Source organism: Podarcis pityusensis (genome assembly GCF_964106645.2).
Source record: "Podarcis pityusensis genome assembly, chromosome: 8".
Lineage (NCBI taxonomy): Eukaryota > Metazoa > Chordata > Lepidosauria > Squamata > Lacertidae > Podarcis > Podarcis pityusensis.
The window spans coordinates 47,104,438-47,128,731 of record NC_138033.1 but is presented as its reverse complement, the minus strand read 5'-3'; the positions used below and the strand labels follow the sequence as shown (position 1 = coordinate 47,128,731).

Here is a 24,294-nt window from a genome sequence, read left to right as displayed (position 1 = left end):
TTGCGGCCGCCGCGCTCCAGTTTGCGCAGACGCGGACGGTGCTTCGTCGAGGAAGGGCGTGGCGCCGCTTGCGGTAAAAGCGGCTGCTGACCCAGAAGTGCTTTCGCTTTTGTTTCCTGTGGGGTGGAAGAAGCACCTGTCGGCCCTGAAGATGGCGGCGCCCGCCACGACGAGCCCTCTGGACGGCGAGGCCGAGCCCCGCCTCAGCAAGAAGTGAGTGCCGGAGCCGGCCGCCGCGGCCTCTGTCATGCTCGGCGTGGCGGCGGCAACGTGGCGGCGGCTGCTGGGTCTCCGCCCGGCCTGGCCGCTGCGGAGCTTCTGCGGGAGCAGGCAGGCCCTTGGCGGGCAGGCGAGGTCGGTGTCTGGCCCGCTGGGTGGGGTGTTGGCTGCGGGGAAGGGCCGCTGGGGAGGGAAGCGCCGCTGACTCTCGGTTCCCTTTTAGCGAGCTGAAGCGGCGCCTGAAGGCCGAGAAGAAAGTGGCCGAGAAGCAGGCGAAGCAGAAGGAGCAGGCAGAGAAGCTGCCGCCAAAGCCCGCCGCCTGCGCGGCTGAGGACGAGGAAAACCTCGACCCCAACGTGAGAAGCCGCCTTCGCCGGGGCTGCCCAAGCTGGGCGGGGGGGGGGGGGACCACTGAGTGGGTGGCTTGACGGAGAGGGAGCAGTTGTGGGTTGGGGATCTGCAAGTGGCTCTGGCTTAGGGCTTCGCCCCAGAAACCCTTGGGCCGGAGTTTCTTCCAGATAAAGCTCCCTGATCTGCGCCCACGGTTAAGGCACTGCTTGGGTGGCCTGGTGCAAATACAACTATGTTATTTCCAAAGGGATCCTCTCAGGGATCTGGCAGAGAGCTTCCCTTGCTGCTTCCAGATCTTTCACTGGAATACTGATGCTTACTGTGAGGTGCTCCTTTGTCTTATGTTAAACAAGTTTCTGGGGCCGAATCGTCATGTACTAATTTGTACATTGTCAAACATCTTTGTCTCCTTTGTACTGGTAGCAATACTACAAGATCCGCAGTCAGGCCATCCAGCAACTGAGAGGCACTTCCGAAGATCCCTTTCCACACAAGTTCCATGTGGATATCTCACTGTCAGACTTTATAGAAAAGTACAATCACCTACAGGCAGGGGATCATCTTACTGATGTTACAGTGAGACTAGCAGGTAAAGGTTCATGTTGGGATTCTGGGAATGAAAGTGATTGTCACCTTCTCCACATATATTTTTTTTATAGTGAAGAATTAGTGCAGTGTTGTGTGGGTAGTTTCTAAGCAAAAGAAGGGAGTGTCACTGATTGCTCCTCTTGCGGGAACAGTAAAGCTGCAGTAAGTTTCATGGAGTTGAAGATATAGGGTGGAATTTGAAGTAAGCAAGGTGGCTTTTGTCCTTCAGTTGCTACAAATTCTGCGCAATTGACCTTTGGTAAGGTCTCAGTGGAAGGTTGTATGTTATGTGCTGCCATCCAGAACTCATATGTGTTTTCCAGGCTTTTCATTGTAACTGATGGCATCTGAGGCATTTTTCTTTGTCACTTTTGTCATTTAGGCCGGATTCATGCCAAACGAGCCTCTGGAGGAAAGTTGATATTTTATGATCTTCGTGGGGAGGGAGTTAAGTTGCAAGTTATGGCAAACTCCAGGTAAACATTTAACTGCTTTTGTCTGTTATTGCCTTCTGTTAGTCCCAGTGGTGGGGCAGAAAGGAACTGAAAATGAAAGTATGATGTCCTTGGGCCTCCCGAATTGTTCTCGAGGATATTGTCCCAAGGGAACTTCCTTTCTGGCTCACTTCACACATTCTAGAAATCCCCTACAATGGGTTATATTCCAACTAACTTTAATTTGTATTAGACCCATTGATATTAACGGACCTAAGTTAACCATATCCATTCATTTCAAAGGGTCTGCTCTACATATGACTAACTGGGGTTGGGGAAATGCTTGCCAAAAAGAGTTGTTTCAGTAAAATATTTTTTAATCCTCCCCCACCCCCAGAAACTACAAATCTGAAGAGGAATATATGCACATTAAAAACAAGCTTCGTCGTGGGGACATTATTGGGGTCCAAGGGAACCCTGGCAAGACAAAGAAAGGGGAACTGAGCATCATTCCGTATCAAATCACTCTCCTAGCTCCATGCCTTCACATGCTACCTCATCTTCATTTTGGGCTGAGAGACAAGGTATCTTATTTGGCGCTGCTGTTTCAATAGCTCACTTGATAACCTCTGAGGTTATCCAGTGTACTTTGGTTTTCCTTTGGTATGTTTTATGCTCTAAATCTAGCCATTGTTTGCAGGAAACCAGATTTCGGCAGAGATACCTGGATTTAATTCTTAATGACTTCGTAAGGCAAAAATTCATCGTCCGAGCAAAAATGATAACATACCTTCGAAGCTTCCTAGATGAATTGGGCTTTTTGGAGGTAAGCATTGTGTGCATAGATAGTGCTATATGTTACTCCTACTACTTCACTTTCATCGTATTCCTAGTTATTAGTGTGTTTTTTTAAAAAAATATGATTGGCTCCTCTGAAAGTGGGATGTTGGACTAAAGGTGCCTCTTTGGGCTACATGTTTTTAAAGCTTGGCGTTCCTTGAGTTGAAAGAGCATACAAGATGACCTTTTCCATTTAATGAAATGTAGAAAAGAATATAGTGTGTGTTGGGCTGTATTCACATGTAACAGTAAACTGAGGTTTGAATCTACACTATAATGTGTACACAGTTTGAGAGCTCACATTTCACTCCTTCCTTTGTTGGGAGTAAAAAAAAGTGTGTGCTAGCGTGGTGTCTGAATTTGTGCTCTTGATCTGTTCCTTTTTAAATAAATGTAGACAAACCACAATGTGAGGCCAAGAATTGTATTTGGTTTTCCATTTGTGGTTTGCGAGAGACAACGCATGAGTGCTGGATAAAGTGTGATTCATGGGTTGTTGCTCCCAGCTGGCTGGAGGGAAGAACAAAATAGCAGCACCATGTAGTTTGCATTTATGCCATAATGCGCACACACTTTGGCTTTGTGGCACTTGATCTCTTGGCCTTAATACAAGAGAAAAAGCATTCTGAAGAGTTTTTGTTTGAGAGATGTACAGTGGTGCCTCGCAAGACGAAATTAATTCGTTCCGCGAGTTTTGTCGTCTTGCGATCTTTTTCGTCTTGCGAAGCACGGTGTCGGGAAAGTTTTGGAAAAGCTTCAAAAATCACCAAAGTCTTTAAAAACCTCAAAAAAGGCTACCACACCACGTTCTATGAGTTGCTCCTCGAAGTCAAGTCGCAACTGTATTAACGGTGTTAAGAAAAAGAAAACAAACTTGCAAGACGTTTCTGTCTTGCGAAGCAAGCCCATAGGGAAAATCGTCTTGTGAAGCAGCTCAAAAAACAAAAAACCCTTTCCTCTAGCGAGTTTTTTGTCTTGCGAGGCATTCGTCTTGCGAGGTACCACTGTAGTTTTTTAATTAATGCTGTGTTGCAGATGCACCAACTAATAATAATAATAACAATAACAAAAATTGGTAGATCCAAAAGGAAGACGAAATACACCAGAGAGAGCCAACCCCACCCACGAAATATAAAATAATTTATTTATAGATAGGAGCAGCACTTTGTGAAGTTCACACTAAAAAGTGGGGTAAGATTTCACATTCCCACCTCTGGAACACCCAACTTTCAATCATTTGTCGTCCTCCCATAATACCCATAGAGTCAAAAAACAAAACAGATTGACTGGTGTGCTTACCTTAGTGTGACCCAAAAGGCTTATAATCTCTGACCCTTGTCAGCCAGGCAGCTATATTTGTTCTTGCTTCTCTGTTTCCATTAAACCTGAAGCCTTTGGAGGTTGGGTCAGGAGTCTCAGTTCTCAAGTACATGCCTCAGAAAATCAACTTTGAAGGTGGGGGCTACTGTGTTGCATGAGAGAGCCAATGAATCATTTGTAATTCATGTTTGCTTGTTCTTTGATTAGATTGAGACTCCCATGATGAACATCATACCTGGAGGGGCTGTGGCAAAGCCTTTTATCACGCACCACAATGAGCTGGACATGGACTTGTACATGAGAATAGCACCAGAACTCTACCACAAGGTGAACTGTCAGAGACAAAGAGGATAAAATACATTCACTCTATTGGTCTGATGCACCAAAAATGTCTGAATATTTCACAGCATCCCCTTTTTGCTTAATGTGCAAACAGAGGCCAGAACTGATTAAAGTACACATTTCAGAAAGTTCAGAGGAATAACTTCTGCATAAGAATGCCACGAGGATGGAGGTTTTTGAAGGCTGCGCATCTCTCATACTGATGGGCCTATTGAACTGCCCAAGCAGTTGAGTCGTGTCACACCATTGGGTGGACATGGAGACCAACTTGCGCTGATTATGACAGCAGATGTTTCATTTCTTTTGTATGAACTGCAGAAAACACATCTGCATCATGTTCTTGGTACCGTCCCCGCACCCTTGTCCTCTCCACTGTTTTCTGTTGAAATATTTGGGTCAGGTTCTGCTGTTCATATTGAGATGCAAATTATTCCATGTAACACTGGATTATATCCCCCCCCCAAGTTATTTACATGTTTCCTCTCAATCTTCTGGATTCCTTCTTACAGATTAGTTATTGGCCCTGGTTGGGGGAAGCTAGGAGAGTCCGGGTGGAGTGGGCCCTGAGGTGGTCTTAGTCACAGGGTTTGCTTCTAAGACCAGTTTAGGTACAAAACAAATGCCCCTTCACAAAGCAGGTGGGTCCAACTGTCTTTGTGTTTTGTAGATGTTAGTGGTTGGCGGAATAGACCGGGTCTATGAAATTGGGCGCCAGTTCCGGAATGAAGGCATTGATTTAACTCACAACCCAGAGTTCACAACCTGTGAATTTTACATGGCATATGCAGACTACCATGACTTGATGGAGATCACAGAACAAATGCTCTCAGGTTGGTGACCACAATATTGAAGAAGGGGGTGGAGACAAGATCTTTGTGAGAATTTGAGCAGTAAACAGACATGGATAGGCATAAAGGGGAGCTCTTCTCTTGCAGGGATGGTGAAACACATCACTGGCGGCTACAAGGTAACGTACCACCCTGAAGGCCCAGATGGTCAGGCCTATGAGATAGACTTCACACCACCCTTCCGCAAAATTAGTATGGTGGATGAGCTGGAGAAAATATTGGGAGTGACTTTTCCTGCTGCAGATCAGTTTAATACAGAAGGTAAAAGAAGACAAATCTTGATTTGTTTGTAGCAGTTCATTTTATGTTGAAAACATACAAGAGAAGTAAAATACACCAGGTGCCAAGGTCCTTATATTGAGTATGAGAACAGGATTGGAGTATGTCTCTGCCTCACCTGGGCTGCTGTTAGGGTTGCGGGGGCTAGTGTAGCAGATTGTTAAGAGGGATGGGTAGTTTTTTGGGGTTAATGTTGTTCTAGCTCTGAATTGATACTACTTTTGCCAATGGCTTTCATACTGTGTTTGCTTTGAAATTGCTGGTGGCCATTACCATTCCCAGTGATGGAAAAATGCAAGTGGTTCCAGCCCTCCTCATGCATCTAGGTAAGGGATTCAGGCAGGGGCGTCACTAATATCTCCATACTGTGCACACAGAAACTCGTAAATTCTTTGATGCTATCTGTGAAGAGAGGGGGATTGAATGCCCGCCCCCCCGGACTACAGCCAGGCTCCTTGATAAGGTAAGGGTCCTTTGTAATCTCTGTTAACTTTTGGGTTTCCTGTTCTCTGTCTCTGCTTGACTTGGCCTAGTCAAAATTCTCAAAGTGTCACAGGAAGGAGTGTATTGCACCCTAAAGGCATGTGAGGCAGAGCCCAGAGGGATGGATGGTTGGAGGTGGAGCTTGTTCTACTAAGCCCAGAGGGAGGCAGCTTTTTGGAATTCTTCTGAGGTTTGTGACTTTTTGCTTCTGGACACAGAAGGGTCCTGCTTCCTGATGTTCTATGTGCAAAGTGAATCTAAAAAGTGGACTGCCTGCTATGGGAAATGGGTCAGCCCTGAAAGTGTGTCCTCAGAAAGTTTATTTTTTGCTATGGACGTGGCTAAATTCATCAGATGATGAAAAGGATCAGCAGGGTTTTCCCATCTTACGCCACTTTCCAAGACAACAATTGTTTAAAGCAACAGTGTGAAGGCTCTCACTCTCTCTTCCATCCCCTCTTGTTTTCCAGTTGGTTGGGGAATGTTTGGAAGTTACGTGCATTAACCCCACATTTATCTGTGATCACCCTCAGATCATGAGTCCTCTGGCGAAATGGTAAGCAGGGAGAAAGGGTGTGTGTGCACTCATATGTTTTGAATGGCTCAGCTGTTTTCTGTGTGTTCTGCAAGTAGGCAGAAATGTATTTTGCTAAGGCAAGTTTTTATTTTTATGGTTTTCTAGTTTGGTGAGTGTCTTGGGAAAGCTGGATTGGGGGAAATAAGGGTGTTGTGCTCCTTGCCATGTCCTATAAAATAGAATGAACTACGCAGACCTGATAATCAGATTGTAGAATCTAGAGAAAGTGCAGAAATGTTACATACATTATAGAGTAGAATTTGTTTAATTAGTCTGTAGACCATATCAAAATCTTTCATTACTTTTCCCCTGCTGCTATCCAGGTGTGTTTGAGTAGCTTGCGGGTCTAAATCTTAGGTCTCCTGTTGTCCCTCTGCAGGCATCGCCTTCGGCCGGGCTTGACAGAACGCTTTGAGCTTTTTGTGATGAAGAAGGAGATCTGCAATGCCTACACAGAATTGAATGATCCTTTTCTGCAGCGGCAGCTTTTTGAAGATCAGGCTAAGGTGTGAAGTTTGCATAGGTGGCCATTTGAGCTGTGCTTTTTTCTGTGATGCTCTCTGTCCCTGTGTAATGCTAATGATTTGTATCTGTCAAGGGAGGGCCTGCATGTTGCAGGAACCCACCGGGGTTGGGGGTGCCCCTTGGTGATTTTTCCCTTGTGATGAGGCCCTGTAGCAGGAGGATGGATCACCCAGTGTTGGGTGGGAGAGCAGGTGCTGATTTCTACAATGTTGCCCTCAAGCACATGAATGAACAATGGATACTTTGTCCTGTCAAATCTAAACAAATGATGTAGGTAGAAACTGGGGAGATGGCTGAAATAGAGTCATCAGGGCAGTCTTTGCCAACCTAGTGCCCTCCAGATATTTTGTAGAGTTATATGGCCACCAGTTGGCAAAGCCTGCCCCCCCAAATGCCTTCTTAACTCCTGTGTGATGTATTTGACTGTGACACACGGAGCCAACATGAACCCCCAGCTCCAAATAAGAGGCTCCATGAGCATATTGGTGGAGTGGCAGGTGTGGGCTCGACCACATTCCCTGTCCCATTGTCCTCTGACTTTGTAGACCCAGTTGCCAAAGAGAAGTCTTAGCAGCCCATCTCCAGGGGCCTCTTAAAATCTCTTCCCAAGCGAGTTGTATGGCTGCAGACTCTAGTTTCAAGGATGACCCCTTGGTCCAGCTTTTCATTTCCACCCCCTTCCCCCAGGCAAAAAGTGCAGGTGATGATGAGGCAATGTTTATTGATGAGAACTTCTGCACGGCTCTGGAGTACGGGCTCCCCCCTACAGCAGGCTGGGGCATGGGCATCGACCGCCTAACCATGTTCCTGACTGACTCAAACAACATTAAGGTAGGCACAGACTTCGCGAGTTCCTTCCACCAAGCCAAGGCCTGCCTGTGCCATATACCATTTGAGGACTTATGCTTGGTTTTACTGATTACTGTTTTTAGCTATATTATGTACATGTGTATTTTATATGTTGGAAGCTGCCTGGGATCACCATGTGATAAAGGGTAGCCTATTACAATGAGTATGTGTGAGATGTAAATGACTCTCATTTCAAGTGGTCTTAGTTTGGGACTCTCAACTAATCCATCATTAAAAAGTGCTACAGATCTTGCTACAGTGGCTCTTAGGCCTCCTCATGCAGGAATTGTGGGGGGTGGGGAGAGGTGTTGGTGGTCTAAAATGCCTCTTTCTTTTGCAGGAGGTGTTGCTATTTCCAGCCATGAAACCTGAAGAAAAGAAGAAAGATGCACAATCCAATTCTCCTGCTGATGGGACCTCTGTGTGACCCAAAAGGCTGCATTAGGGGGCAGAGGCTGTCCTAGGCCTTTGAACATGCCAGGGCATGCTTCTGTATTTTACAGTCATGAATAAAGGAGCTGTGCTATTGCTGTTTGCTATGAATTTGTCCTTTCATGATTTCTGGGGGGAGCATAGAAAGGCCCCTCCCCTGCGTATGGGGCACAGCAGCTGCGACTGGCCTGGGCCATTATGTCTCCCCTCAGATTCTACTTGTCTTTAACGGTTATTTTGAAAGCACGAAGTGTCTTGGGAATGTCATGCTGTCTTCGGAGCCATATGAAGAATGATGGACATTAGGGAATCTGCTCAGTGTCTGGGCGAATGAGCATAACCATGGTTGCAAACATCAGAAGTAAAATGTCACAGCCCAGCTCCCTGTTGATTTCTATTTTTTTTTTAAAGCAATTTATTAAGTTTTACAGTAAAAATAAACATAATAAACAATGTAACATTGATCTTAACATATTTTCACATTTTCTTTGGACTTCCTCACATCTCCCGCTCCCACTTTCATCGTTGTAACGTTTTGTCAGCAATTTATCATCTTATTTAAATTCTTATATCCCTTCTATATTTCATAATCTTATAATTCTCAGAAGGAGCTAAATTTCACAGTCTTACTTATTTTCTTAAAAACTTCTAAATTTAGTGGTGCTCAGTTATTTTGATCTAGCGTCTTGTTTAGCATTCACTCAAATTACAATACTTTTGTAAATAGTTCTTAAATTTCTTCCAGTCCTCCTCAATCCTCTCTTCTCCCAGGTCACGGATTCTGCCGGTCATTTCAGCCAGTTCCATGTAGTCTATCAGTTGTATCTGCCATTCTTCCAGTGTGGGTAGATCTTGAGTTTTCCAATGTTTTGCGAGAAGTATCCTTGCTGCTGTTGTTGCATACATAAAGAATGTCTGGTCCTTCTTTGCCACCCCTTGGCCGACAATACCCAAAAGGAAAGCCTCTGGTTTCTTAGTGAAGGTATATTTAAATACCTTTTTCAGTTCATTATAAATCATTTCCCAGAACGCCTTCACTTTAGGGCAAGTCCACCAGAGGTGGAAGAACGTTCCCTCACACTCTTTGCATTTCCAACACTTATTATCAGACAGGTGGTAAATTTTGGCAAGTTTGACTGGGGTCATATACCATCTATAAATCATTTTCATTACATTTTCTTTCAGAGCGTTACATGCAGTAAATTTCAATCCATTGCTCCACAACCTCTCCCAGTCCTCAAACATGATATTATGCCCAATGTCCTGTGCCCACCTTATCATAGCCGATTTAACCGTTTCATCTTGTGTATTCCATTTCAACAGCAAGTTATACATCCTTGAAAGTACCTTAATCTTTGGTTCTAACAATTCTGTTTCTAATTTCGATTTCTCCACCTGGAACCCTAGTTTCTTATCATTTTTAAAAACTTCTTTAATCTGAGCGTAATGTAACCAATCTCGCACTTTGTCTTTCATTTTCTCCAAACTCTGCAATTTCCAATTGTCTCCATCCTTTTCTAGTATTTCCCAATATTTTGGCCATTTAGCCTCCATATTGGGTCTTTTTCGGGCCTTGGCTTCCAAAGGTGAAAGCCACCTTGGTGTTTTATTTTCCAGCAAGTCTTTATATTTTGTCCAGACATTAAACAATGATTTTCTGACAATATGGTTCTTAAAGGCCTTATTTGCGTTAACCTTGTCATACCATAAATATGCATGCCATCCAAAAGCATTGTTAAACCCTTCCAGATCTAGCACATCAGTGTCCTCAAGAAGTAGCCAGTCTTTTAGCCAGCAGAACGCTGCGGCTTCATAATACAACTTTAAGTCTGGCAGGGCAAAGCCCCCTCTTTGTTTTGCATCAGTTAATATCTTAAACTTAATTCTGGGCTTTTTGCCCTGCCAGACAAACTTAGAAATGTCTCTCTGCCACTTCTGAAAGCACCCCGTTTTGTCCAAGACCTGAAGTGTTTGAAATAAAAACAACATCCTTGGCAATACATTCATCTTGATAGCAGCAATTCGGCCTAACAAAGAAAGTTTCAATTTTGACCAACTATCTAAGTCTCTCTTAATTTCTGTCCAGCATTTTTCATAATTGTCCTTAAATAGACTTAGATTTTTTGCTGTTATGTTTACCCCTAGGTATTTTACTTTTTTAACCACATTAAGTTCCGTCTCATTCTGAAACCGTTCTGACTCTGTATCAGTCAAATTTTTCCCCAAAACCTTAGTTTTCTGTTTATTTAGTTTAAATCCAGCCACCCGACCAAAATCATTAATCAGTTGTAATACTCTTTTCGTACTGGGCTCTGATTTCTAACCAGCATATAGTGAAAGGGGCAGGATATCAAGAAAGACCCTAGCTTAGTTTGCCGTGGCGTCCACTCTGCTGGGGTCACCTGCCTTTTCCAGATGAAAGGCTATGTTGCCTTCCTTGGCATTTATTATTATGTTGCATTCCTCCAGCTGTCTTGCATTTGTTGCTACTTTCTGAGAAATGGCCTGTGGTGTTAGTATGTTGCCATTATGTGAGCCCTGTTCCCTTTTAACAAAACCTATGAGCCTTCCCCCAGTCTTCACTGATTTATTCATTTATACTTATTAGAAGTTGGGAGGTGAACGGAAAGCCACACAGTAGCCCCTTCAAGCACAGGGGAGCGGGGCTTCGCTGCTTGAGTTTTCTGAGCTGAGCGCGTGATGCTCTTCTGAAATGCCTGGGTCGCCCGCGGTGATGTAAAAAATAACCAGGAAGTCCACCCTGCAGCTAAATGAGCGGTCACTCTATACCTTATTGCCTCTAGGATTCCCGATAGCAACCTTCACTTGCTGCTTCTGATCGACTAAAGGGAAGAGCCGCTCTGTCCGGCTCGGTCTCTATGGCGTCTGCCGATTGTCGCCCCACGTGGCCCGCTGGGAGCCGGAAGTGCCGCTAAGGCACGGCGGCAGGCATACCGGCTCTGATTTTCCCCGAGCGAGAGCACCTCTTAGCGTGTGCAGAGCGCCTCCTTAGATCCCGGCGCTCCCAGAGAGGGGCGGGGCACCCTCGCCACAGAGTTCTTCCGTCTTCCTCCCGGCGGCCTCCGCCGGTTCTTGAGTTCCTGGTCGGTAGCAGCTTCTGGGGAGGGTCGGTGCCTGTTGCGACGAGGCTCTTAGCGGGGATGCTCGGCCGGGCAGGGGAGGCAGGAGGAGCCCGCCTCGTGCTGCGGCAGGTCTGGGACTGCTGGACGGGCTCTCTCTCGCTGCCCGCACCACAATCCCCGGTGGCGGCTGGGAGTCGGAGCTCCGCGCTCTCCGGAGGTCCCCGGTAGGGAGTGAGGCATATCTCGCCGCCCCAAAGGATGTGGACCGCCGACGAGGTGGCCGCCCTGTGCTACAGCCACTACGAGGCCCGGCTGCCTAAGCAAGGGAAGCCGGCGGCTGGTCGAGAGTGGACTCTGCTGGCTGCGGTGCTGCAGGTGGAGAGCGCAGGTGAGGCTCGGAGAGGACCAGGTGGGCTCTGGCTTCTGCGGCGGGAGAAGGCGCCTTGACCAAAGGGGGCGCCTTAAAGGGAAACCCAGCAAGGGCCTTTCGTTTTCTGGTGTTGGTGTCCAAACTTTCTGTGGCCGTTCTTGATTATTAAGCATCCCAGCCTATTTCCATGGGTCTGCCTGATGCACCGATATGCCTTGCAGGGGTAGCTGTGCTGCTGGATATAACCGAGGAGGCTGCTGCTGCCTTCAGCTCCTCCTAGCAGAACTTGGTTGCCCCAAGTGAGTCACCCTAGTTATGTCCCTGGCTTGTGTGGCAGATCACCTCCCCCCTGACTGGAGAGGATGGCATACTTGAGGGGAAGAGTTCCATTTGGGATTAGGGTGTTGATTCCAATGCTTCAAGAGCTTCTGGTCTGTTACAGAGCACTTGTGCCAGTTACTGTCATTAAAGCTTTCGGTGGATTAGGACCTGGTTACTTTATCCCATATAAATATCCCCCCCCCCGCCCCCAGCACTAAGACTTTCAGGAGAGGGGTTTCACTGTCCGCCCTGTCAGCCCCCTGCAAAAAATAAGTGAGCCTCTCTGTGATTCTGTGAAGCCAGGGTGTTTGGTTCTAGAAAAAAGAAGAGAGACAACAGCTGTGGGTGATTTGGTATCTCCCCTAAAGGGCATTGCACTCAGTGGCAGCACCCAGGCTCCGGAACTCCCTTCCCAGGGAGCCTGGGTGGGCTCTCCCATTGTGCCTTCAACCCTGAGGAATAACAAGAAATAACTTTCATGGGACCATCATCTATTTGGACTTAAGTGTGTGTGTGAAATGAGGGTAAGACACCACAGAGGCAACTGCGGAACTGCCGTTGCTTCAGCCTTGCTGCTCCTGAGCCTGGCTTTGTGTGGGTGAAGCCCAACCCAAAATTTTCTCTACCCTGCTACGGAGATTGTCTGTCCCTCTTCCAACTACCATTATTTTCCCCCTCAGAAATAAAGGCGATTGTTGCCGTGGGAACTGGAACGAAATGCATTGGGCAGTCAGAAATGAGGAAGACTGGTAAGCAGCCCCCTTCCCACCTGCTGGAGCTAGGTCCCCCCTCCTCACAAGCCCCTTGGAATGGAGCAAGGGCAGCTGCACACTGGTGTGGCTTCGTGCTTGGCTTCCTCCTGGAGAGGAACCGTGTCGGGCTTACTCTGTTGGTTTTGGTGGTGGTGCTTCTGCAGGAGACATCCTCAATGACAGTCATGCCGAAGTGGTGGCCAAGAGGAGCTTCCAGAGGTGAGCAATGAGCTTGAGGGTGGACTGGGGGCAGGGGTTGGAAGATTCCCTGGAATGGGCAACTTCTTTGGGGGCCTGCTTATTCCAGCTCTGTGGCCCTTTAAGCCAGCTAAACTTTGCACTTTTCCTTCCTGCAATGCATCTGAGAAAAGAGCAGGACTTGCTTGAATTGGCTGATCAATTATTTTAAGAATTTGTAAACTGCTGTACGTTCAAAGAATACCTGAGCTGCATACAAAAAACAATATAAAATGTAGTACAAATTACAAAGCGAAGTTAAGAACACAAAGTCAACCAAAATTTAAAGCTGCAGAAATAGAATGGACTAATTGAGGAAAGCTTGGGGGGGGGGATAAGTTTTCAGTGGACATAAAAAAGTGTTTCTGTCTGGCAAATTAATCTCATCCAACAATGCCTGCAGGTGTGCTCCCACCACCATCTCAATCACCCTTCCACAATAGGGGGATTGGCGACTTGGGGATAGTTGTCAAGAACCAGAGTAGACCATCTCTGCTGATTGGACCATCTTCCAGATACATCCCAGTGACAGAATCCAACAGTATGCTAGCAAACATTGACCCACCTGATAATATAAGCCTGCATTCTAGGGTAGCAGCTCACCCTGCCTAGGTTGTCCTCCCCTAACTTAAGCTTTCATCAGAAGATACCGTATTTTTCGCACCATAGGACGCACCGGACAATAGGACGCACTTTGTTTTAGAGGGGGGAGAACAAGAAAAAAAAATTCTCCCCCTCTCTGCCCAGCGCCCCTTCAGCGAAGTGGCAGGAGGCGCTGTGCAGAGAGGGGGAGAACTTTCCCCCTCTTGTTTTCCTGCTCTAAAACAAGGTGCCGTTTAAGGTGCGTTCAGGTGGCTACCTTGGAAGCCTGGAGAGCGAGAGGGGTCGGTGTGCACTGACCCCTCTCGCTCTCCAGGCTTCAGGTTCCTTTCGACCTGTTCTTTGGGGCTGGCGGGGGGAAGCCCACCAGCAGCCCCAAAGAGCAGTTCAGGGAGCAGCGGAGAGGCTCCTGCCATAGCCGTGCGTCACCTCTCCAGCCGGGAGAGGGTCGCGGGGGGCTGCTTTAGCCCCGCGCGCGCTCTCCCGGCTGGAGAGGTGACGGGCGGCTATGGCAGGAGCCTCAATAGCCGCGCGTCACCTCTCCAGCCGGGAGAGGGTCGCGGGGCTATGGCGTCTTCGCTCCATAGGACGCACACACATTTTCCCTTCATTTTTGAAGGGAAAAAAGTGCGTCCTATGGAGCGAAAAATACGGTAGGTTAGTCATACACACCCTCCCCATAGGAATGCTTCTCTCTCACCAAAGATTGCCCTCCAACATCAGGTTATTTCAGCACTCTCATAAATGCAAATTAAAACAAGCAAATGAAGTGGCAGTTTTTCATCAGTCCCAGGGAGGATCACATTAGATTCAGGTGCCCCCAGAGGGGGTACTGCTGGTGATGTCTCTTGTAAAGCAGCTGTCCTCTTGCCCCCAGGTACCTCCTTCACCAGCTGTGGCTGGCAGCTGTGTGCCAAGAGCCCAGCATCTTCCATCCAGGAATGGAGGAAGGGAAGTGGATTCTCAAACCACACATCACCTTTATTTTTTTCTCCAGCCACACACCTTGTGAGTATGTTAGAACAGCTCTTTTAGTTGGGGGAATCTCTCCCCTTCCCTTGGTGGCCTCCCTTGGAGCTGGGTGGTAGCCTGGTGTGGCTGTACTGCATTGGTGGAGGTGGAAAGTCCCTGCAGTGAAATGGTGAAAGAGCCTGGCTGCCACATAGCCCAGCATATCACTGAGCACCTGGGCTGGATATAAAGGTAACTGAAACTCACTGTGGGTAAGCTATAAAAAGGGTGAATTCTACACTATGCATTGTTAGGAAAGGGATTGAAAATAAACGGCCAGTATCTTAATGCCATTATACAAATTTATGAGGAGAGCATGCTTGGAAGACTGTACAGCTCTGGTTGCCTCACCCCAAAGGAGGATGGGTTCTCTGCTCCAGGGAATTTTTCCTCTGTGAGAGAGAGCCCCTGCTTGTCTTTGTCTTCTAAGAGCCCACCCCCCATTTCTTCTAGGTGGGGATGCTTCAATTATCCCAGTCTTGGAAATGGAAGCACAGCCTTGCCAGCCCCTGAAGCCATCAAAGGCAGCTAAGAGGGGCATCAGTGACTGTGGGCCTCTGGCAGCTGAAAGGGAGTCTGAAGAGATGGCAGCTGACCATGTCCCCAAGAGACAAAAAGTCTGTGGTGCTGAGCTCCCTGCAGAGGACCGTGTAGGAACCAAAGTGGTGGATGTCCACAGAACTGGGGCCAAGTGTGTCCCGGGAGAGGCAGGGGATTCCCAGCAGCCAGGTGGCGACTACCATACCATGGGGCTTCTACGGATCAAGCCAGGCCGTGGGGCCCAGACAGCCTCCATGTCTTGCAGCGATAAGCTGTTGCGCTGGAATGTCCTTGGCTGCCAGGGAGCCCTCCTGATGCATTTCCTCCAGCAGCCCATCTACTTTTCAGCCTTGGTTGTGGGCCGTTGTCCCTACAGCCAGGAGGCCCTGCAGAGGGCCATTGTTGCAAGGTGAGCAAGTTGTGAGGATGGGGAGGGTATTAGCCAGGAGGGTGGAGCAGCCCATTGCAGTTACTTCTGGGGATCATGCTTGTTTCCTTATTCCAAACACTGGAACGTGTCATGTTGCTGAATGGTGGTTGTGCTCTTCTGTCCCCCAGGGGTCTGCCTGTTTTGTGTTTGCCAGATGGCTTCCGAGTTCAGGAGGTGGAAATCCTGCAGTCCCAGATGGGCTTCATCCACAGCCGTGAAGCAGTCCAAGCCAACCATGCTCTGCGCCAAGGGAAGCTGGTGCCCTGCGGGGCAGGTGGGTGTCTCCAGGGGTGTTTATGAGGGTGCTTGGGCTTTCCACTCCCCTTCCCTTGCTTGGAAGTGGTGGCAGAGAGACCCTGCTGTGGGAATTGTTATTGTTTGTATGCATTACCAGAGCCATAAAAATCTGAGGGCAACGTTGGAGGTTGCCATCTAACCAAAGAGACCAACTTGCATTGCAGGGGTTGGACTAGATGACCCTTGGGGTCTCTTCCAACTCTAAAATTGTATGATAAGGAAACTGGAGGTGGGGGTAGAGTGGGGAGCAATAGATTTCCTTCTGGAAGTTTACTGGGTATTTCTGCTGACTTGATTGATAAACAGATATTATCGGCACAGCAAATAAACTTTACTGATAAAATTGCTGTTTGTAATAATAGAAAGCAATGCTGGCTGCATTGGAAGGAATAAAATCACCAGGTAAGAGGAAGGGAAAAGAGGAAAAGGAGAGGCAGCAGCTAACTAATGTGTGTGCATTTGGTGTCAGCACATACCTGGGCAGCCGCCGCCTTCTCAGGGATATGGCCAAAGCGCTTGTTGAGATGTCTGGTTCTGAGCTGGGGGTTTTAAGGGAGGGGGAAAGATGTCATCATGTTAGTACCTAGTGATAGGGTTGCAGGCATTGGGGCAGGAAAAGGCGAAACTGGTGATCCACAGCTGGTAACAGTGGTAGGAGCAAAGGTCACCGTCTGTTGGGCTGCCTGCAAAAGAATAACCATCTGAGTTGGGGGCTTTACAGGATGGCACTTAGTGTTTCCCTTGCATATTTGCGGCAAGTGACTCCTCCTTCTTCTCTTTCCTCCCAGCTATCAGCTGGAGTGCTGTTCCGGAGAACCCACTCGATGTCACTTCACATGGCTTCAAGCAGGGGTCAACCAAGAAAGTGATTGGAAGCCCAAAGTCCAGGTGTGTGTCACAGGTGGCAGGAGCCACAGCTAGGTAGTGGGGGGTGTGAGAGAGAGAGGCAGATGCAGTCCTTCGGATGATTTCTGTGTGTGCGCTGAGTGAGCCAGACTTGTTGAATTTCAGAGAAGAGGTGAGTCTCAGACAAGAGCCTGACTCTTTCAAATGACTTCATTCTGTAACACCCCCACCCTGCTTCTTCTGAACTGGTTTCATGGCAGACATTTTGTCCGGTTTTTAACTTCCTTACCATTAGTGCTAAATGATTCAGGTCAGTTGCTTTGTCTTGCCATAGGAACGTAAGAAAAGCCCTAGAGCTGGATTAGGCCAAAGGTGGCCCATCTAGCCCTGTGTCCTCACAGTGGCCAACCAGATGCCATAAAGGGAAGCCTACAAGTAGGATCCAAGCACAAACAGAGCATTTTCCTACTCAGGATCCCACCGGCGACTGGTAATCAGAGGCATGTCGCCATCTTGTCTAGTAGTATGCCATCAACATGCCTCCCGCTGTTGAAAGTCATTGTGGCCAAGTGGGCTGTGAAGCATTCTCTCTCTCTCTCTCTCTCTGTGTGTGTGTGTGTGTGTGTGTGTGTGTGTGTGTGTGTCTAAACGCTGGGATCAAGCAACAGAACTGACACACTTAACATACATTAAATGAAAAACAATGCCTGAAACACACAGTTTACATGAGCTGCAAATGAACATGGAGGGTGGCCCGAATTGGTTGGAATCACCCTGGAAAGAAATCTCTGCCACGGTGTGGAGCAGGAGCCTGAAGTGTTGCAGATGTAATCGTAACAGTACCAGCTGCATAGACAATGAGACCATTTATTACTGGGCTGCTTCTAAGGAAATGGGGAAGGAGGCTTGGCATCTCAAGGGAAAGTTTTTAGTCAGCAGCTGATCAGCTTACAGCCTCCCAGGAGACAAAGATCCTCTGAGTAGAAGAGGGTGGACAGTTGTCATTGCAAGGTGAGTGGAGGTGTCGGAGTGTAGCACTTTGGCCCTACAAGGATCTATACTGAGAGTGGTGAAATAACCTTGAGAGATGGTGATGATTAATGAGGGAGTGAGGGTGGTGTTTTCTTCAAATCTACTCAGGGGAGTAGCATTCCAAGCAAGACACATGAGCTCCTCACGGGTATGTGTGCGCATAGGAAGTAGGCAACAGAGTTGGGACGCTTAACATACATGAAATAGAAAATAATCCCCAATACATGCAATCTGTCCCAGGGGGCTGAGTTACCTGCAGTCATCCTAGAAGGGAATCTCGGCCCCAGTGAAACGAGGCATGTGTGTTGCTAAGGGCCAGAGTAATTTCATTACAGGCTTGTTGACAGGCTTGAGGCAGGCTGATCATATAACACTTGGCATAGCTGCAGCGGATGCTGACACATTTCAAAGTGCTGGTTTTAACCTGGAAGGTCCTTTATGGCTCAGGATCCCAATATCCTTCAGAACTCCTTTCTCGATACAAACTTTCCAGACCCTTTGGCCTTCACCTGTGGGTGGCAACAAGGGCAAGGTTTTTTGGGGGGCTTCTCCATCTATGGAGGTCTGCCCTGGCACCATCATTAAAATCCTTTTGACACCAGGTTAAAAATTTTCTCCTAGGCTTTTGATGGATTGTGACAAGGTGGTTGATTGCCTGTTGAATGAAAAATTATTGTTGCTGAAGCTTTTGTTGTTGCTTTTCTGCTGGGTTTGTTTGTGGATTATTGGACTTGTTTTATAATTTTTCTTTTTGGCTTTTAATCTTAAGTTGCTTAGATACTTTTTTGGTAGTAGATGAAAAATAAGTCACTTAACTAATTATATTAATAATGACATGTAAAAGAATCAAAAATCAATACCATGTTCAGTTTTGGCAGCCCCACGTGAGAAAGCATAGTCAGAAATGGGAGTCTTATGAGGCAGGATAGCTACAACTCCTGGATTTTAGACATAAACATTGTTGAGAAGCAAGTGGGAAATACGATCCAGTGTGTTGTAGTGGGCACAGCCTTGAACTAAGACTTGGGAGACTATGATGATGTACCAACACAGGGCACTTTACAACATAAAAACAAAAAAGTACATAACTTAGTAACAAACAAACTTTAAAAGGCCATGGATGGTTTAATTAAACAAAGGCCTGGAAGAAGAGGACTGGTTTTGAATGGGGCCTAAAGACATGTAACGAAGATATGTAACAAAAGGCACCAGGTGAGCCTCCCTGGGGAGAGCATTCCACAAGCAGAGAGCCACCGCAGAAAAAGCCCATTCTGGTGTGCCATCTCCCATCATCAATCACAAATCCACAGGCCCACCAGAATGAAGCTACGGAACCACTGGAGGCCAATGGGCCACAGTTTGGGAACCCCTGATATACACCATCTTGAACTCTTTGGAATATAAATGTACTTATCATAATAATGATGCCATTTGTGTACCTTCCCCAGTCATCTGATTTTGGGGAGGTGAGATGCTGTGCTAATTCAACTGATAAATCCTGGCAGTTTTAGTTCCTTGAATTTCTCAATCCTTAGGCAGCATGCCTCTATTTTTAAAAGGTTTTTTAATATAATTATCATAAGAACTTGAGGCTCTTCTTAAAACACAGTCACACAAGGAAAAAAGCCTCATGATGGCAGATTCCCTCATAGATTGCCAATTGCACCAGTCTCCTTTGGGCATTAGGTGTTATGAATCCCTGCCAACCTGCAGATATCAATTTCTGAAAAAGCAGAGGTCTTGCAAGAAGCTTTTTTGCAGTGGCCTTTGTGGACAGAAACTTGTCAAAGCAGCGCTTTAACCAACAAGCTGGCACCCTTGTCTCCTTTTGCAATGAGACTTATGATCAGAATTTGGTCTTCTGTTGCTGATAGGTCTCAAATCTGCAAGGTGGAACTCTTTCATGCATTCCTGAAGCTGGCAGCCAGCATTCCACAGGAAAAACTGCCAAAAACTCTCAGGTGAGGAATTCCCCACTGTCTTTTAACTGCTGCATGCTCCACTTCTCTGACAGCAGGAGGGCCCCATCTTCTCCCTGTACCACCATGGGGTTGGCAACTTTTTCCTTTGAAAGGTAAATTGACCAATGGGAAAAGTGAGCTAGTGGACAGAGCTAAAGTCCAAAGCAGCTGGCATTTGTAGGACTGCTGAGTTTGTTTAGCTCTTTCTCTCTCGCCTTGTACTGCTCCATCCCTTTAGGCTGCCTGCAGCAAGCCTGTGAGCCACAGTTTTGAAACTCAGTTCTATGGGGATTGTATCCTGTCTTTCTAATAGAAAACACTGTATCATTGTTCTTTCCCAAGCTTTCCCTCCTGTATGCTACCCACTTCCCGTTTAGCTGTATCTCCCTGTACTGAATGGCTTTCCCCTGCGGTGTCTTACAATCTTTGCAGTAATGCTATGTTTGCTTTGGCTGTATTGAGGTTGCATGCAGACACTTCCAGGGCCAGGCTCTCATCTTCCCTGTTCTAACACACTCCTGCCAGCACCTGCTTCTGCAGGCTGCCTAGATGTGCTGTGTGTACTAAGAGATATGCTGGCCCCCATACTGCTTGCATAACTTCTCCTTCCTCAAACATATTTTGGGCTTTGCTTAGTTTTGCAATTTCCTGGGGTTTTGTTTGCACTTTGCCTGTTTCCTGTCTCTCTGTACCCTTGAGGCAGAGACTGGTGCCCAGGCAGCTGGTTCTGATTTGACACGGTTGTCCCTCCCTGTGGGCAGGAGGGGGCAGTATTTCTATATTCAGGTAACTTGGCCTTCTTCCTGCACACTTTGATGGGGCAGGAGCTGCTGAAGACAGTGGGCCTCTGCCCTGTTCATCTTAGGTGCTTAACTTCCCTTCTTGTTCAGCCACAGAGTGCCCAGAGAGGAGCAAAAGCTGCTCTTCTTCAGCAAAGTTGCTGGCAAGAGCAGGGCTGGACATAGCTAAGTTGGTGTGCTGGATACAGTTGGTGTTTTGATACTCTATGGTAGGCAGCAGCTGCATGGCTTTAAAAATAAATAATGGTTTATGTAATAAACATCGGCTGAGTGCAAAGCTTTTGTTCTGGCCTCAGCCTGCCTCACAGCCTTTCAGATGTCCACAGATATCCCCTCCCACAAAACACAGCCAAAGCTGTCAACAGCCTACTCCAGTCCCTGCAAAACACCAAGTTTCCTTTTATCCTGCTACCCTCCACCTTCAGCAACTTGCCAAGTAGGTGGTATGTGCACAAGCTGGCTCCTGCTGCTGAGTGTCCCACTTTGTGGGTGTTCGTATGGCCTCCTCTGGGCCTCCCCCTTGCAAGGCAAACACAGGCAGAGCTGTGACCATTTCTACACCAAAACGTTTTATTGCAGCCCTTGGCCATGAAGTTTTTGTGTGGTTGTTGAATGTTTGCTATTTGTTGGGCTAAGCATGGCCTGAGTGGTGATGATATCCTTTGTTTACAAAGAGCTGGGGGGGGGGGGAGCAAGGCAGGACAGTGACCCATTCCAGGACTGTTTGTTTCTCCTCAGAGAGAAGAAATTAAAGACTTACTGGGAGTATAAGGAAGCCGCTGCCACTTACCAAGAAGCCTGGAAAGCACTGCACAGCCAAGCTTTGGGCTGCTGGGTGAGGAACAGTCGTGATTACCTGCACTTCACGTGAGAGGAGGAAGTTGCACTGTGACACCTGGCTCAGAGCCAAGACTGCCTCACCTAGGGGGTGGGATGTTACTGGTCCCTCTTGTGACTGACAGGCATAGAACTGCAATGATTGAAACTTGAAAGATAAATATTCTTGAAACTTATTTTTAAACCACCACGACTGCTACGTCCTTAGCCACCACCACCCTTTACATTTTAACAAAAGGGCATACAGTGGTACCTCGGGTTACATATGCTTCAGGTTACATACGCTTCAGGTTACAGACTCCGCGAACCCAGAAATAGTACCTCGGGCTAAGAACTTTGCTTCAGGATGAGAACAGAAATTGCGTGGCGGCGGCGGTGCAGCAGCAGCGGGAGGCCCCATTAGCTAAAGTGGCACTTCAGGTTAAGAACAGTTTCAGGTTAAGAACGGACCTCCGGAACGAATTAAGTACTTAACCCGAGGTATCACTGTACTAAAACAAGGTAGCAGCCCATGAACCCTGTTACTTAATTGTCGCAGCATGGTCTTTTCTGTTTTTGTCTTTCTGTAACTTGGGTGTGACTGAGGTTATCAAGTCAGGCTGAGATTGCAAACAGCTCTTTGCAAATCTATTGTTAATTAACTGTAGTAGACAAAAAGTGGGATCTCCAATTGTGTAATCTTTGCAGTTCTGGTGCTCGATATGAATAATTTTAATTGTATACTCATGTTAAGAAGTTATTATTTAGGCTTTTGTTGACAGAAGTTTTAGAAACTTATTAAGTACAGTAAGCCTGCAACTTATGCATATTTAACTTGTGTGCATTCAGCTTTATGCACTTTGCAATTAAAAAAAAAAAAAAGACTTTGGCAATCCCACCCACTGTTGCACCCAATGTGTTTTGATTGTACAGGATTTTTGGCTTTAGGTGTGATTCCTGGAACGTAACCCCAGCATAGATTGCAGTCTTACTGTACAGGACAGATTGAAAGTGACTGTTGCATGCTGGTTATTTGAACTGGTTGGAGCTCAAACATAAATGCTTAGAGCAGGGGTCATCAGTGTGCCCTCAGATGTTGCTGGACCAATCCAGTCATCCTTTACCACTGACCATGTAGTAGTGCAACAATCTGGAGGGTCCCATGTTTGTTTTCTCTGGCTCAAGAGCCTAGTGCTGTTAAAATAAGCCATTTAGGAGTTGTTCTACTGAAGCAAGCTAGGCTACTTTGTATAGTAAACAATTCCATTTAACTTTATCAGCTTTTAGAGAATTTTGAGGTCAGCACAGCAACTGTCTAAACTGGATTGTGAGGATGAATGCATTATTGAAAATGTATCCTGTGACAGCAATAGATTACACAGCTGTGTTTTAGTATGGCTCATAGAGGTGAGTGTAACTGATAGACCTGTGCAACAAAGGCACCAGGGATGAACACCAAGGAGAGGAAGTCGATTGCTGCTGCAGGAAGGGGAAGGAGGCCAGCTCACTCCTCAAAGGTTTAAAGAGCGGCCTGATTTTCTCATGAGTGCCAACATATTACTGCATAGGATTATGGGGCCAGCCATCATTGTAAATGCAGCCTTGGGGAAGGTGAAGAATGTCACAGGGCTTGTGAAACTTCCTCATGCCCATCCTGCTTATTCACTGAAAACCTACGTAGTTAATTGATCCAATCTGCCATAGTTGGCTGCCTCTTTGTTAATTATAAACCAAGCCGGATAGATGACTAATAACATGTGATGTAATGCTAGTTTTCATGACATCGTTAAGGTGTGCTTAGAACAGAACTGGCTACATCTGGCATCTACCTGCTTTTTGGATGTGGAGAGCAAATATGACCACCTCCCATGACTGTAGCTAGATATATCCGTCTTTGCTCTGAATAGTATAACTACAACATGGTTATTGATTTGTTGTTGTTTAGTCATTTAGTCGTGCCCGACTCTTCGTGACCCCATGGACCAGAGCACGCCAGGCACTCCTGTCTTCCACTGCCTCCCGCAGTTTGGTCAAACTCATGCTGGTAGCTTCGAGAACACTGGCCAACCATCTCGTCCTCTGTTGTCCCCTTCTCCTTGCGCCCTCCATCTTTCCCACCATCAGGGTCTTTTCCAGGGAGTCTTCTCTTCTGCTGAGGTGGCCAAAGTATTGGAGTCTCAGCTTCAGAATCTGTCCTTCCAGAGAGCACTCAGGGCTGATTTCCTTAAGAATGGAGAGGTTTGATCTTCTTGCAGTCCATGGGACTCTCAAGAGTCTCCTCCAGCACCATAATTCAAAAGCACCAATTCTTCGGTGATCCGCCTTCTTTATGGTCCAGCTCTCACTTCCATACATCACTACTGGGAAAACCATAGCTTTTACTATATGGACCTTTGTTGGCAAGGTGATAATCAAGGTTATTGATTAGCCTTTGTCAATCAAGAATTATAGCCAGAGCAAGCCTCATGCTTATTGTATACCTTGAAAGATACATCCATGTATCTTCCAAATAAAATGGAAATAAGACTGTTCCATAACTGCCAAATAATTGGGCATGGGTAGCATTTAGCTGACAGCTGCAAAACCTTGTTACATATTATTATTATTTTTAAAAAAAATGAGGACCGGGTGGCGCTGTGGGTTAAACCACAGAGCCTAGGGCTTGCCGATCAGAAGGTCGGAAGTTCGAATCCCTGCAATGGGGTGAGCTCCCGTTGCTCGGCTCTAGCTCCTGCCAACCTTAGCAGTTCAAAAGCACGTCAAAGTACAAGTAGATAGGTACCGCTCCGATGGGAAGGTAAACGGCGTTTCCGTGCGCTGCTCTGGTTCGCCAGAAGAGGCTCAGTCATGCTGGCCACATGACCCGGAAGCTGTACACCGGTTCCCTTGGCCAATAAAGCGAGATGAGTGCTGCAACCCCAGAGTCTGCCACGACTGGACCTAATGGTCAGGGGCCCCTTTACCTTTATTATAAAAATAAGACTGTCCACCTCCACCACCCCTTGTTAAAGAAAGGAATGCAGGGACCTGTCTCCAGATATTAAATAATCCTACAAAGGAAAGTCCTGTCCAATCACTCTTCAAAGTCCCTCACCAAAAGCTCAAGGAAAC

General features: G+C 46.9%; 2 protein-coding genes across 4 annotated transcripts; both read left to right on the top strand.

Annotated features, from left to right (window-relative positions):
* The first annotated feature begins 4 nt into the window (after positions 1–4).
* Positions 5–8,194, top strand: KARS1 (lysyl-tRNA synthetase 1). 2 transcript variants are annotated; one of them, XM_081018477.1, is made up of 14 exons: positions 5–213; positions 443–575; positions 994–1,159; positions 1,541–1,634; positions 1,990–2,176; positions 2,293–2,418; positions 3,960–4,079; positions 4,762–4,924; positions 5,030–5,203; positions 5,599–5,684; positions 6,175–6,260; positions 6,661–6,787; positions 7,494–7,637; positions 7,996–8,194. In XM_081018477.1, exons 1-14 carry the CDS (start codon positions 152–154, stop codon positions 8,080–8,082), a joined length of 1,755 nt encoding a protein of 584 aa, XP_080874603.1. In that variant the 5' UTR covers positions 5–151; the 3' UTR covers positions 8,083–8,194. The 2 variants fall into 2 exon arrangements, with proteins under 2 accessions (XP_080874603.1, XP_080874602.1); XM_081018476.1 differs by lacking the exon at positions 5–213 and adding an exon at positions 221–354.
* Positions 8,195–10,700: 2,506 nt separating this feature from the next.
* Positions 10,701–23,712, top strand: ADAT1 (adenosine deaminase tRNA specific 1). Of its 2 annotated transcripts, XM_081018361.1 has the most exons (10): positions 10,701–11,558; positions 12,542–12,610; positions 12,778–12,832; positions 14,328–14,458; positions 14,915–15,410; positions 15,560–15,705; positions 16,517–16,616; positions 19,481–19,567; positions 21,106–23,105; positions 23,600–23,712. In XM_081018361.1, the coding sequence occupies exons 1-9, from the start codon at positions 11,429–11,431 to the stop codon at positions 21,236–21,238; spliced, it is 1,347 nt and encodes a 448-aa protein (XP_080874487.1). In that variant the 5' UTR covers positions 10,701–11,428; the 3' UTR covers positions 21,239–23,105; positions 23,600–23,712. The 2 variants fall into 2 exon arrangements, with proteins under 2 accessions (XP_080874487.1, XP_080874488.1); XM_081018362.1 differs by lacking the exon at positions 12,778–12,832 and having other exon boundaries at positions 11,423–11,558.
* Positions 23,713–24,294: the final 582 nt, after the last annotated feature.

Excerpts from the sequence above, each read along its gene's own strand:
- KARS1 (XM_081018476.1), top strand. The coding sequence starts at position 248 with ATGCTCGGCGTGGCGGCGGCAACGTGGCGGCGGCTGCTGGGTCTCCGC. Across the intron at positions 5,204-5,598 it reads AGATCAGTTTAATACAGAAG|AAACTCGTAAATTCTTTGAT; the intron begins GTAAAAGAAGAC and ends CTGTGCACACAG. Across the intron at positions 7,638-7,995 it reads CTGACTCAAACAACATTAAG|GAGGTGTTGCTATTTCCAGC; the intron begins GTAGGCACAGAC and ends TTTCTTTTGCAG.
- ADAT1 (XM_081018361.1), top strand. The coding sequence starts at position 11,429 with ATGTGGACCGCCGACGAGGTGGCCGCCCTGTGCTACAGCCACTACGAG. Across the intron at positions 14,459-14,914 it reads TTTCTCCAGCCACACACCTT|GTGGGGATGCTTCAATTATC; the intron begins GTGAGTATGTTA and ends CATTTCTTCTAG. Across the intron at positions 15,411-15,559 it reads CAGAGGGCCATTGTTGCAAG|GGGTCTGCCTGTTTTGTGTT; the intron begins GTGAGCAAGTTG and ends TCTGTCCCCCAG.